The sequence below is a fragment of the Streptopelia decaocto genome (genome assembly GCF_964273445.1).
Source record: "Streptopelia decaocto genome assembly, chromosome: 6".
Taxonomy (NCBI): Eukaryota; Metazoa; Chordata; class Aves; order Columbiformes; family Columbidae; genus Streptopelia; species Streptopelia decaocto.
The window spans coordinates 13,060,117-13,074,928 of record NC_138660.1 but is presented as its reverse complement, the minus strand read 5'-3'; the positions used below and the strand labels follow the sequence as shown (position 1 = coordinate 13,074,928).

The 14,812-nt window shown below is 46.4% G+C and overlaps 1 protein-coding gene across 6 annotated transcripts in view; it reads right to left on the bottom strand.

Moving 5' to 3' along the window:
* Positions 1-5,757: 5,757 nt before the first annotated feature.
* TNIK (TRAF2 and NCK interacting kinase) overlaps positions 5,758-14,812 on the bottom strand; it is a 159,485-nt gene continuing 150,430 nt past the window's right edge. For all 6 annotated transcript variants that reach the window (XM_082054931.1, XM_082054935.1, XM_082054932.1 and 3 more), the window contains 8 exons: positions 14,438-14,608; positions 13,998-14,141; positions 12,213-12,347; positions 11,848-11,948; positions 10,624-10,773; positions 9,806-9,965; positions 9,058-9,197; positions 5,758-7,255 (listed from right to left, as the gene is read on the bottom strand). In XM_082054931.1, coding sequence (XP_081911057.1) covers positions 7,172-7,255; positions 9,058-9,197; positions 9,806-9,965; positions 10,624-10,773; positions 11,848-11,948; positions 12,213-12,347; positions 13,998-14,141; positions 14,438-14,608 — 1,085 coding nt within the window. In that variant the 3' untranslated portion in view covers positions 5,758-7,171. The remainder of the gene's footprint in view (positions 7,256-9,057; positions 9,198-9,805; positions 9,966-10,623; positions 10,774-11,847; positions 11,949-12,212; positions 12,348-13,997; positions 14,142-14,437; positions 14,609-14,812) is intronic.

Here is a 14,812-nt window from a genome sequence, read left to right as displayed (position 1 = left end):
CCTGCAGCTCCTCTGCTGTCCTCCCCAGAGCAGTCACTGTCCTGGGCTGTGGAGTGAGGAGGGAGTTGGGTAGGGAAGGGGAGACACCAGGGCGGGATGGAGGCAGTGAAACTGGCTGGTGCTCCGAGAGATGGGACTATATCAACTCTGGAGTTAATGAGAAACCCAAGCTTTCCGTGCGTTATTTGGCCACCGCTCAGCTCAGAGCAGCCGCTACCAATCCCCGTATTTGGGGGGATAAATGAAACGATGGGAGACCTGCAGAGACGTAGAGTGGACCTGGGAAATTCAAGCTGAAAGGCTGATTTGGGGGCTGTTGAGCAGTCCGTGGTGTGACATGGCCAGGGACTTGGGAACATACTACAGCTTATTTTGAGATGTTCAACACCTTTCTTGGTTTCTGTGCTGGGTTTATGTGCTACATCACAAAACTCTTGCTGATTTAGCAAAAAGAAACCTTTCTAGCATATGTAGCAAGGAAACTAGAAAATGAAAAACAGTGTTTCATTTAGATAGCACTTGGCACCTGCTTTAAAACATATTTATGTGTGTATATAGCATACACAGCTAAATATATATATATATATATAAAGAGAGAGTTGTATACAAGTCTCTACATACGTACATATCTACATACCTGCATACACACAGCCCCTTCAACACGTAGCTGTAACGGTAATAAACTTGTAGCTGTAATGCTGGTACACACCTGTACGTATGCATCCTGGGCATTCAGAAGAAACAGCTGTATGTGTATATGGAAATATAACAGCAAAACTACCCAGAATGTTACAGTAACATACATTTTTGTTAAAAAGCCCACAACAGCGCAAATGCTGAGCCTTTCAGCACCACCAGCTGATCACAGCACTGTCAAATACTGCTGACGTTAGCAAATACCGCCGATGCCGCCAAATACAGCCTGACTCACTCGGTAGTTGTGAACTTTGCACATCGGCAAAATCTGGTCTGCGCTGGTCTCGCTTGGGCTTTGCTGTCCTTGACATCATCCACGAGAGCAGCTGCAGGCCCAGGGTGGCTGGTGGCATCTGTAGCTGACATGCCAAAGTCTGAATCAGCCCAGAAGATGATTAATGCTGATTAATGCCATTGCCTTCCAGATAAGTCTCTGATGGGTCCAGGCAGCCAAGTCACAGCGACTCATTGGATGATGCTCTCAGTCAGCCAGGCTTCACATGGGCACAAAATGTACTTTCTACAGAGGAAGAGGAAAAGAAAAAAAAACAGATGAGCGTAAGACCACTAATCTTTGCACTGGTCTATTCCAGTAAAGTAAAACTTTAACTGGAGGAGAAAAGTTCGTTGCATTAATGCAGGCCTTGGTTCCAGCCGCAGCACCCACATTCCCCTCTCTGGCTGGTGTAGCTGCAGGGGGAGGAGCACAAGACAGAGCTTTTTGAAGTCTTCCCCCAGTATTTGTCCTGTCAGCTGAAATCTTTACTCATTGCATTTGTTTGCTTGCTGTGTATGCGGATACCCAGGCATTTACAAGCACAGTTTCTTTGCATTGCAGTTAAATGCCTCCACTCCAGGGGCTGACAGGATTAGGCAATTAACAATTTGAATCAGGAAACAAATGAGAGCCCTGACCCAACATCCCAAACTGAAACCCTCAGGCACTGTGAAGCTCCTGGCCAGGACTGACATCGCCCTTCAGGATCCCCATCCCATTGCAGGTGCCTGGCTGAGGGAGGATGATGCTTCCCCACACTGCTCCCCAGCTCTTCCCAGCCCACCCAGAGGCAGTTTGAGGGGACAAGGGACAGATGCATACCCAAAGGAGTGAGCAAGGTGTCCTTCCCATGACTTGTAACCCGTCGTGTCCTCCTGACTGCTGCTCGCAGAGCAGATCCCTCCTTTCGTGCCAGATTCCGGGGCAGCAGTGGGGAGGTGTGGGTGAGCATTGCTTGCTTCCTGAGGAGCGGCCCAGCGACCTCCATGGAAACTTTGGATGCCAAAGGCTGGAAACCCCATGGCTACCATCCTCCCTTGGCCAGGGCTGGTGGCAAAAGGCATGAACTGATCCCGGGGCTCTCCCGTCCCTTCCCAGCCCCTCTGATCCTCCTTGCCTGGCTGGATGTTGCCAGCCAGGCTGTGATAATCTCCAGGTCTTTGTTCCCAGGCAGTTTAAGCACATATTTATCTCTCAGTGACACGAACAGGTTCAAGCCCCTGGGTTTTTCTGAACGGAGTCTGGATGTACTGGGTAGCAGAGGCCAGCTCGAGCCTGGTCCTGAGGCTCATAGATGGGAAAGGTTGATGTAAATCTGTGTCCTGATGCTGTCACTTCCCAAAGGGGCTGTCAGAGCATCATACTTTGACTGTTAGCTTTGAAAACTGGAGCACGATGTTCCTGCATCCTGCACTGGCCCCAACTCCACCAGGATGAATGATCAGCCCATCTATCTCTCTCATGTTTGATAGCAGGTTGTAGGACCACCGATACCAGCACAGCTCAGGAGTGATACCAACCCTTCCCATGGCTGATGAGCCTCACCAGGCAGCAGTCAAATTATTTGGCCAAGGACAGAGAGATCAAAAGGGCCAAGGGGAGATGGCAGCTGGCCTGTGGGCACCTTCCCTGCCATCCTCATCCTCGCTGGTGGGACCCCAGCTTCACCGGCCTGGAGCCTGTTTGTACTTTCTTTTGTCTGTGTTCAGATGATCTCTGAATATGTCAGAGAGTGACAAGAGCATGTGTGCTTCATGCAGCTGCATGGGACTTGGCATCCCATTTACAGTAGCCCAGCTGCACTGGTTCCTACCAATGCTGGGAAAAAAGTGACACGCAAAACTGCAGGTGACCTCAGAACAATAATTAATAATAATAATTTTAAAAAGGATGTTTGAAGGTGATGACAGCATTTGGTCAGCTCGGATGCTGCCCTGCACAGAGACTGTCCTCTTATACACGCAGGACTTTCCTTGCCAGGGCAGACAGAGCAGCTCAGCCATTAGATTCATCTCACAGTTATCCAGGGAACATGGCATGATGCAGAGATGAAACATGCAGATGACAAACATGGGTCTCTGTGTGCATGACTGAGCACTGCTATGGGTCCAGGTGACCCCTGCCTGAGGGTATCACTGCCATTCCCTGATAAAGCACTGCAGAAATAGCAGTTTCACTCTTTTGAGGACAGCAGCACACCCTGCACCCCTGGGTAGTGCTTTGGCCAGTGCCGCAGGATTGTGTGGCTTTTCTCCAGGGCTCCCGACAAGCAGCAGCTCCAAACTGCTCCTGTAGCTTGAATGTGCAAAACAGGTAAATGCCAGGAATACCAAGCAGCATCCAGCCCCTGACCCTGGGTGACTGCACCTGGTAGCATGAATCTTAATGTTTCATGATGGGCATCATTTACATTATTTACAAACAACAGTGCTTGCATTATTGCCAAGTATGTTAATTATTAATGAAGTGTAGGAACTATGTAGAATGCTACTGCCATGGAATTGCTGTGCTTATTGCCTACTATATGTTGTGTCTATTATAATTGGTGGTGTTGCTAAATGTAATGCTATGTGATAAAAGCAACGGGTTAAAGTTAATGGTCAGGCTTTGCTTTTGAACAACTGAACATGCTGTCACATTAGTGGAAGTAATTTAAAGACTCCGTCAGGACATTGAGGGTAATTTGCCATCAGGGTAATTTGCACACCTATTTTACTGCCTTTGGGTCATTCAGAGGCAGCTTTGATGTTAAATAAAAAAAAAAAAAAAAAAAAAGAGGAAAACATAAACCGAAAGAAAAAGGAAAAAAGAAAATGAAGATCCAGACCATAAGGCTGTGGCTGTCCAGGTAAGAGCAGGCTGATGAGGCTCATCAGAGGCTGCCACAAAAAGAACAGTATGTGTTCATTCTGTCTCTATACTTACACAGCAGTCGCAGCAGGCAGCACGGCTGGGGACACTCATGGGAAGGGCTTCAGTCTGACAAAACACATTTGCAAGAGAGAATTTGGTGCATTTACAGCATGATTGTAAAGATATCGTTGTGTTGGCCTTGTACCCTTCCAGCAAAACCTAGTGGCATCAAACCAGGGGAGTTTAATCACTGCTGACCTACGTGATGCTCTCGTTGGCCCCAGTTTAACCGTTGCACAAATTGTTGCATGAGCAGCAATGAACCTGCATGGACTCAGCTTGTGACAAGGAACTGCAGCTTGACAACTTCAACCATTTCCAGCAACCAGCCCAGCCCGAGGGCTGGCACCACAGTCACCTCGAGCATCACCTTTCTGTTCCAAAATACCCAATATGATCCACTCCCAAACCATCTCACAATTGTGAAATAGAGAAAAATGCTGTTTGATAATCATTCTGAAACAGGTTTGAAAACATTCAGTTCCCACGAGTAGCTGCTACAGCCTTACCTCGGAGCATCCTTTGCAACGGGACCAGTACCCAGCACCTCCCCGGTGTCCACAGTGTGCTGGGGGTGACCCCTCAGCCTCGCACCAGCTCTGGAGCTTTTCTTTCATTTACCACAGAGGGAATGCTCTTCCCTGAAGTTCATCCAATATTTCACAACTCTGTAAATCATTGAATCTGCAGTGGGCTCAAGTGACTCCTGTATTCACAGCCATTAGTTCTCTTTTTCCTCCTGCAACACTGCTCAGCTGAACAATTAAGTTTCCTTTCCCAGGTAAAAACTCCCAGAAACAGTGTTTTAAAAGATCTCCCAGGTTTTCTTTCTTTAAACATGAAAATTAAGTAGTTTCTGATAGCGTTGATAAGCTGCAAGTGTATTTTACTTACAACAAAAGACATGCAAAACAAAGCTAGAAATATTTGGAGGGGAAAGCATGTCTTCATAATAATCATGGGTTGATTTTGTAGAAGAGCAGAAGTTTTCAGGTGGTCCACCATCAGGCGCTGCTCGCTGCTGGGCAGTGTCATATGGGATGTGCCCTGTCCCCCAACACTTATCCTGCCCAGAACTGCCACTTTTCCAAGACCCTCCAGGCAAAGGGCATCAGGACTCTGAGCCCTGAAAAGCCACTTTACCTCCATGACCTGCTGTTAACAACCCGGGGTTTATATATAAATATAAAAAGCATGGCTTATTGTTGAAGTTTTGTGTTTTATTGGCACTAGAAATGTGTTTGCTCTATGGTACGTCCATGTACACACTCTGTAGACAAGACTGTGTTCATACTGGTTTTTTTTAAATGAATCTAAGATTTAAAAAAAATACATTAACCAACTACATTATGTTTAAACACTATTCCCTTCTATTGTATCACTGCATCCAAAAACCCACATTAAAAAAATCCAAATCTGTGTATTTGTCACTTCAAAGGGGAATGAAAAAAAATTTAAAAATTTATCAGTTTGCAACATAATAAAAAGCGCTCGGCTTTATTTTATTTATATTTTAACCATAGTGAAAATACAAAAGAGCTGGTGGCAATCAATGTCTGTGATGTGACTTGTATGGGGTTTTGATTCCAGCATCGTGGTGTTAGGGCCGTCACTACACTCTGCAGGGTGCTCAGCCAGGTGCTGTGGGAAGGTGCCCGGTGCTGATGGATGAAGAAGGCACCAGCAAAGTGCCTCTTGCCCATGTTCCTCTGGATGCTGCATCCCATCAGAGTCCCACCACAGCAATCTCTGCCAGTACCGAACGGCGACACCCTGCCCGGGGATGCTTTGGGTGAGGGTGGCCCATCCCATCCCCGCCGCCCCGCAATGCCTCTTACCCTCCATAAAGATTCAAGTTTGACCAAGTCCTGTTGATTTAATCATTTTTTAATAAAGCCATCATTACTGAGTACACCAAGATTGCCAGTTAAGCTCTCTATATGTCGCTGGAGGTAACAGCGCTGTGATCGACAGCGGAATGGAAAAAAAAAAAAAAATAAACCAACCAAAAAAAAACCAAACCCCAACCAAAACGAGGTAGGTTAAAACCAGCAACACAGACCTTGTTATGCGACACCCCAACACCACAGGCGGCCATGCTTGCAGCTACTGAGAAAGAAAAACCCCAGATACGCACCGAGAACGGAAATCAACTGAGCAGAGTTTATAAGGACACGATTCAACCTGAACTAAACACACACACACGGTTCGGCACAGATGTCGTCTTTCACTGTATGTTGGGTAATTCCTGGGGAGCGGAGGGGTTGGAAAATGAGTAGAGATTCTGACCCTTGGCCGAAGAAACCACACATATATATATTATTTTTGAAGCTCTTTACAAGCCCAGTCCAGCAACGCGGAGGATGGGCAGCTCGTTTTGTCGTCCCCGTTCCCGCACCAGCGCCCGGCTCCGGCCTTGGGGGGACAAGCATCCACAGCCTGCGCCGGCTTCAGCACTGGGGTCCGGGACACGCGGCATCCCGGGAGCCGTCTGCGGCCACAAATCCCAGCTCGGGGGCGAGCATGGGCCTCCTCCGGCCACTCTGTCGTTCTCTCCTCCTCTGATCCCCCCGTCCCAGCCCCGGGGCAGGCGGGCACCTCCGGAGCAACAAGAAATGGCACCTCTGTCCCTATCAAGACACACCATTATGCGAAGATCCATATAGAAATATGGATTGACAGACTTGACAAAAATGGTAGCTGATTTTTATTAGTCTAAGGCTAGTAGTTTAGCCATTTAAAATCCATTTCCCAAAAGAGGGGAAAAAAACCTATTATTTTTTCTCTTCTTTAAAAATCCGTTAAGCTGTTGCTGCCAAAAGCAACATGTAAATGTTGGTGAAGGCGAAAGATTTCTAAAATTACCCAGCTATACGGTTATGGCCTTCATCGCAAAGATAAAAGGTACATTTATTGTGCTGTCTCTCACCAGATTTAATTGGTAACTTTACAACATACTATATATTTGATGCTAGCAGGCAGACAGAATTAAAAACAGACTTTTTGACACTGCTTCTTTCCCCGTTCTTACAAAGTAGGGGACAAAGAAAAAGTAAAATTAAAAAATGAAATAAAGGGAGAACTCATAACCCACTATAACACAGCTTAATCAGGAGACCTCGGGGGGGTCCAAGCGCGAAAGTCCATCCCTGCCCGCAGCCCCCGCCCTGGGGGAGCGGCGTTCCTCAGGGCTCTCCGCATCTGCCTCTACAGTGTTAGTCCACGTGTTTAATGTCCTTTAAATTAGAAATAATGCCATGGCGGTGAGTGCCAAGTGCTCCTCCGTTACCAGTTCATCATGGAGTTTCTGTTGAGGGTCATGAAAAACACTTGGCTGCTTCCTCCAGATCTCACCGATGCAAAAAATACCTGTTTGGGAGCAAAATCGCTTTATTAATAATTTTTATATTAGAAGAAAAAGTCTGTTAATGTCTCAGTGAGCGAGGAAAATGGGAGCTGCCCCACACCCTGTGGTTTCCTCTACCCAAACCTCCATCCTACTCCTTTTCTCCAGTTCACAGCTAAAATTTTACACAGCCCCATCGCCCGGTTCTCAGTTTTCTGCAGACCTCGGGGGCCGGAGCTAACCCCTGCCTTAACCTGCATGTAAACACACTGATAAGACCTCCCTCGCTATCACTTCCAAAGAGAGCAAGGTTTGGAATGCTTCGAAAATATCAAGTTTATCACATTTTACTGCCACAGCACCATTTATGATGCAATAGTAAGAAGACTGCTGTCAGTGTTTTGGAGCTTGCTAAAGGTTAACCACTGCAGTCAATATCCTGCATGGGATTGCAAATGGTTTTCTTTGGAAAAGTTAGTCCTGGTATTTCAGCTGTTCCTGAAAGCTAAGCTTGGGAAGAAAACTTTCCTTCAACACACTCAAAGCACAGATACAATATCAGGACTCTCCATGAGGAATACGGAATATGCCTTTTGGTGCTTCTATCAGGATCCATTTGACCCCAAATGGAAGTCTTCAAAAATAAGTTATAATTTGCAAATACTGAACGGGACAATCTGAGACCTCTGTCCTTTTTAAAACCAAAAATTATTCAGTCTTCACATGGCTTTCATTGTTAACCATTTCTTCAGAAAGAGAAACATCTGTATGTAGTATTTCAAATCCACCAGTAACCAGTTGGTTCCTGTATTTTAGAAATATTGAGGTGTTTTTTTTCCCAATTTCCTTAGAAAAGGGAAAAAAAAAATCAATAGGCACAAAACAGAAGAACTGTTTAAAAAAGCCCCCAAAACAGTATAAAACCTGCAGAGCCAAGTACTCAAAAGCTAGAAAAAAGTAAACTAGCGGTATTTGGGCAACTGAAATTCAGCTTCTTGGGCAGCTTCCCATGATATGCTCAACTGCAAGGTTAGGATACATTTTTCTGCAGAGCTCCAGCCTAACTCCATGCACCAGGCAGGGCAATGCCTGACCAATAAGCAGCTGTTCAATAAACTGATTGTGGACTCAAACCTTATTTATTGCATGTTATTAAACCCTGCTCCGGGGACGGAACGATCAGCTTGTTCACGTGTTACGCGATCGTGCTCGTTACGAAAGAAATCCCTGTTGTACGGTCGTGATTTATCTTGGTGAAACACTGTGAGATGAGGAAATGCCAACAGCAGAGACAAACCTTGGCATTCAACCATCTCTTCCATGCAAATATCCCTTTTCCTTCAGCAGTTTCCCCTTCCCTCGTTCCCCGCACTCCTTGCAACTCTGGTGCTCCTACACCAGGTTCTGTCCACAGGAAAAAAGGGGGCTCCATGGAGAAAAATAGTTTTAAGCTCACAAAACTAAAAATGCATCAAAAATGTTTCTGCATCAGAGCTCAACTCAGGGCCACTTACACATCCTCACTGCTAAGATTTCCCAGCTTTTGCGGAGTTTACTTGGCAGCCTCAATAGTTAATGTTCAGATGGAAGACTTGGGAGAAAGTCAACCCAAGTCAACACAGATCTCAGCTTGAGGTGGAAGAGATCTTGCAGATCTTCCCATCAGAGGCTGAGATCTGCATCCACTGCACAGAATTAATTTGGTTTATGGACACTGCTTATTAAACAGGACCTTCAGATTAATTATTAACCTCAAGATAACCCTGACTTAAAGTTTAAAGTGGCTGTAGCTTAAAGCATGGATAAAGCTTTGAAGTGGACTCACCTTATCATTTCTTTCACACAAAAACTTTAACCTTTGAGCTCGCTTGTGCATAAATACTCCATCCAAATGTCCCGTCTCCACTGACCGGATTTCAATCGCTTTCTCTCCCCAGCCCATTATTTGATTGGAATGAATGTAGGCTGTCAAAAGGAAGTGTTTGTTAGGTGTTACGACGTGAGCTGAGCTAAATATTATGCAACAGGCAGTAAAGCTCTCATCAGCTGTTATTCAAAGCTTAAGCAGATCAATGACAGAGCTCTGGCTGATGGAGACACAGGCATGTTCCCACAGAGATAATTGTCTCTACACAGCACTTTTCATCCAGAAATTGCTCAGTAATTTAAACAGAAGAGGGATCACTTCTTCCCATTTCTGTGGGTGAGGAGCTGGGCAGTGACTTGCCTCCACAGGTCCTGGAGCTGAGCAACAGCAGAGCCAGAAGGAGCAACCCAAGTGCTCTGAGCTCCACACTCAGGCCCTCTTCCACTAAACACAGTACCCCACCAGTGCATCAGCTTATATTATCTTCTACTTATCCTATACTTAAGATGAGGCAGAGCTCAGATCTTCAAGAAGTCACTTGCTCTTATTACACAGGACCAAACTGTAGAAATTTTGCAATATTATCTGGCTGAGAGAAATCTTCTTTGAAAAACAAAAGCCCAAATGACTCCATCTCAACATCCTCAACTCCTCACCTTACTTGTCATTTGTATTTTATGCAGCTGAAAAGGAAGGGTTGACCTACCCACAGAAGTAGGCATTTCTCCCCACTGGAGCACCACATCTTTAGTTATCCGTCCATAGGTGTTCACATACACGCCTTCATCCTCGTAGCACACAAGCATCTCCATCCCGTCTGTTTTAGGCAGGATGACAATGGCGTGAGGAGTAATATTGCCCTGAATCTGCAGTTAAAATAAACCCTAAAAGTCAGAATTACATTGAATGGAAGAAGGGGTAGGGGGAAGGGAGCAGAACCTTAGAAATACAAACCCCCAAACCAACACGAGAACAAAACTCTCCCTTGAGACTCACTGGCTTTCAAAGATAAGCTGCTGTCAGGGGGTTTGGGAGTTTTGAGCAGCAGGTTTACTGAGATTTGGGCTAGCCTAATCCTGCAGCCCTGGCCTAAGCAAACTGCATGGCCTCAGCAGGGACAAGTAGGTGTTGGTGAGCGCATCAGGGACACTGTGCAATGGGACAGTGCATGGGGCATCTGGCTCTTGGTGGGTCTATGTTGTCCATCAACCAAGAACCTGTTTTCATGGTATTTTGCCCTACAGAGAGCTTTATTACTTCTCCATGTCCTTTCTGCGGGACATGGCAACCTTAAACCTGACTGCTTGGGCATGAGGACAGAATAACCTGTGCAGACAATGAACATGAAGGATGTGATACCTCCAAGTCCTCTTTAAGTGAGTATCAATGAAGATGGCACTGGAGAATGTCTTACCCATGGCAAGATGTCACCTGACTGGTCACCTTTTCTGAGCCACCAAGGGCCTATCCAAACCTTGTTGGTGACCTGCGTGTCATGCAGCAGCACTGCCCCTGTGTACTCACGTGAGATGGTATGTAGATATCATAAGAGTTCCCAGAATCTACATCAATCACATGGAAACCAGTGTGTGATCCAAAGATAACCTTGAGTCTCTGACCCTCTTCTACAGTGAGATCCACGAGCAACGGCTTGTGCTGGAGATCTGCAAAAGACTTTTATAATCCCTCCAGTGAGTATCACAGAAAACCAACAGATCCCCACAGCAGTAGCCTGATACAGTATTGAAATCATATTTGTTTGACTGTGTTTCCTACTGAATTTGTGGTTATTTATACTCCCATCTTTCTGCTCCTGTGTCAGGTGCCTCAGAGGGTGTCACCCCCTCACTCCAGCCATCCCAGCAGATAAGCGCTCACCCTTGCCAAGCTCAACTCTCCTCCCCAGAAGGCCAAGGCCAGCCTGAGGATTTGGTCTCTAAAGGAAGGTGACAGCCAGCAGGGTTCCAGGAGCAGCAACCAGCATCCTCACCAGAGCCAGGGAGGCTGGATCCCAAACCATGTTAATGCTGCTGAGCTCTCCATGTCACTCAGCCCATTTATTCTGGCTTTTGTGCAGAAAAAGCAAATGTGACCTAATATTGAATAAGCCCATTTGTGCTGGAAGGATGCAAAAGGAGATTACTCGGCAGGAATGTCTCCAGAAGGCATTGCCCTTTGTGACTTGTCTCTGCACAGAGCTTAGGATGAAAACTGCTTTAAAGTGCTAAGTACAAAATACGCATTGGCAGGTTAGAGAGGAGAAAGGTCTCAACTGAAGGAAACTGAGGTAGATGAAAAGGGAAAGAAAAAGAGAGAGAAACAGTGGTCATTCTCCTAGGCTTTCTGTCTTGAAACAGAATCCACATTGTAGAAGGGGAGAGGACCTTGCAAAAGAAAAATGTAAGATAGTACCAGCCTATTTTCAGACTATATGTGAAAAATTAGATGTCAAAAACCCCACAGCCCCCCCATCAAAAACCCAACTCAGTTTTACTCATGCGCTTTGGGTCATCTTTCTGCAAACTTCCCAAGTAAAGCCTGCCAGCATAAGCTCAACATTAACACTTAATTGTTAGCCATGAGCAGAATGTATCCCATCTCTTCAGCCAGAATGTTTCCCATCTCCATGTCCGCCAGGCATCCTGAGGAGCTCAGCTATTTAAGCAAGATGCTTTTCAGCTCTAGATAGTAAAGAAATCTCATGTATTTACAATGACAGAGTGTATTTTGGTTAAAAGATAAACATACCTTAAATGCCATAAACTTGTGATATGGTTTAGGAGCCCAAGCATAGATCTCTACAGCATTCTTTAAGGCAATCACCAAGAACTTGATTCTTTCATATTTCACTAAAATGAAAATAAAATTCATTTAAAAAACATTCACTTTCTTTCCAACAAGACCAAACAACTCATCTCCGGGAACAGCTTCTCAGGCTGTCTCTCTGTTGGTTCTCATTTGGTACAGCATCCATCTCATACATATAGATGAATACCAAATTTATTTGTGGTTGTAGTCTACCCATACTATTAAGAGAAACTGTCATGTCAGATCTAAGACTAGAGAATAAAAATGCATCCCTCCAGACATTTTTTTCCAGAGAGTCCACTCACCGACTTTGTAGTGGATGCATCCCTCCAGGTCCCCGACCGTGATCCAGCCCTGCTTCTTCTCCACCTCAGGGTCGTTGTGTAAAATCCTGTTTCTCAGCCAGGAGAGATAGTACACGCGCAGCTTGTTCTTCTTTCCTGTTGGCGAACGAAATGTCTCTGTCAAAGCAGCACGTGTGTGCATGGGAAATCTTGAGATTTCAGCACTTATTTTCACTTTTTCACTCAGAAGATGATTCACTCACGTGACCATAAAATTTAACTTCATTTCACAATGAAGTTGAAAATAGTAATTTAGTGTGGTTTTTTTGGTTGGGCTTTTTTCTTTTATTTTCTTTCTTTCTCTTTGGAAATAATGTATAGAAAGCAGAACCCAGATGTCCGTCTCCCAGACTGCAGGTGGATGCTGGCAGAGCTGGGATCTTGCTTCCCACAGGCTAGCAATGTTCTTTTTCCTATAAATCAGCGTTCACAGAAAGATGGTTGGGCACAGTGGGGTCACAACCCCAGCTCTCTTACAGCTCATGTTGTACCCAACCGCTCAACTACTTGGCTTCTTTCCTACTTTTCTCCTTCATACAACATTAATTTCACCCTGGAACCAACACACAAGCTCCTTGGTCTGTGACAGGCAGTGCTATTTGCTGAGAAGCCCAGTGCTGGGCTCTGCAGTGCTGAGGGACTGCCAAATTTCTGCACAGCTCTTGGATGGCGGTGATCTGGCTATAAACCAGACAAAGAACACCCAAACCATAAACCAGGAGTCTGTCTCCTCGTGGGTTTCCACAAGTCCAGAGGGCTTGTCCTCAGAACCATCTCAGGGGCTGGTACTCCCTGGGCAGTGCTACCCCTGCCATCCTCCTACAGCTGGATCCCTAAAACCACAGGAGAACTGCAGAGATGATGATGAAGCAGCATTTTTAAAAAGGCCTGCCTGAATAAAGGAAGCAGGAATTTGCCAGCAAATGCGGAGTGGCCAGAGAGGTGGTGGATGCCTCATCCCTGGAGACATCAAGGGCAAGCTGGACAGGACTCTAAGCAACATGATCTGGGTGAAGATGTCCCTGCTCATGGCAGGGGTTGGATTGGATGAGCTTTGAAGGTCCCTTCCAACCCAAACTATTCTATGATTAAGCAATTTTCCTAACTAGCACTTCTCCTGCTGTCCTCCGTGAGCTTTGCGGGGCAGGTATCAGCAGGAGAAGGCTCTGCCATGGCTCCATAACCCATGTGCTTCATGGGGATGCTCTGCAGGGATAATGCTGGGTGCTTTGCTGGGAGACTGGACTACAGAATTTTTAATTTTTTTTTTTGCCCGAAATCATCCCATGAGCCTGACGTGAGAGCTCAGGAGCTCCTGGTTGAACACAGGACAGTGACAAACCTGTGGCCCTCATGATGCTTGGGCACCGTGAGCACAGCTGTGGTCTGAGCTGGAGTCCTGAAACTGTGGTTCGTGGCTCACTTGGCTACAGCCAAACAGACCCACCAAAAGCCCAGCTTGCTGCCCCCTCAAGCCATGACTACCCAACCTTGCTGCGCTATCTGCCTGTCTCCTGCACCTTCCCTTCCCGGCTAAAGGTGGACAGAACAGACCTGGCAGGCAATGGAAGCAAACTGCTCTCGAAGGCATTCTTGAAGATCTAACACCTTTGATTCTGCAATAAACCACCTCCAACCTTCCCTGGGAGCTCCCCTGACAGCAGAGGGCAAGTTTTGTCTGAGCTGGATCACTGAGGGCATACATGTGAGAAGGTGAGCAATGGGGTTAGAGCACAGAAGACGTACCTGATATTGTCACAAGTACGTTAAGACCCTCGAGTACGTCCATCTGTTGAAATCGCCGTCTGTTGATGAGGTTGTAGACCTTCCCTTGCCCGCTTCGATCCAGCAGCATCAGGCCGTTTTCTGTGCCCACCAGCAGATTCACACCTGAAGAGGGGAGGGCAATGGGCACTGAGAACCACGGTTGCTAACAAGGACAACACACAACACCTCAAGCTCCTCTCTGCTACCACTGAGAATGACCCATCTCAGCTAAAGCCGTGATCTTCCCATCAACATGGAGGGTCACCCTTACAGCACAGGGACCTGGGGACATTAGTCTTGCCCAGAATGGAGAAAGGGACAACGAGAGGCAAGGGCTCAGCTTCACAATGATGCCTCCGTGTTTCATCACCAGTCACACAGTCTGGAGAGCTTTGCTGAGGGCAAAGCTTGAAGCTTACCCCATAAAGCAGCGCAGAGTATCTCCGAGTTGAAGCGCTTCTTGTACTTTCGTATCTCCGGGGTGTCACTGTGTGGACGGATGTTGGTGGGGTTGACGTTCACCACCGAGATCTTCCGGGCTTCGTTCAGCTTGGCCTGCTCCTGTCTGAGCAGCTCACTGGTGAACAGGGCTGGCCAGGCAACACAACAAGACAGGGACATATGACGGATTAACTCTTCCTTCACCTTTTTTTTTGGGATAGGAAGACAATATTTCATTTATTTCCTGATGGGGAGTCATCACTACGTTACAAGCTACCAGTCTGGAGAGGGATCATCAGGATTCTCTCAAAGGTTAGAACCAACACCAAGCCCATCAGCAGGTGATATCCCCA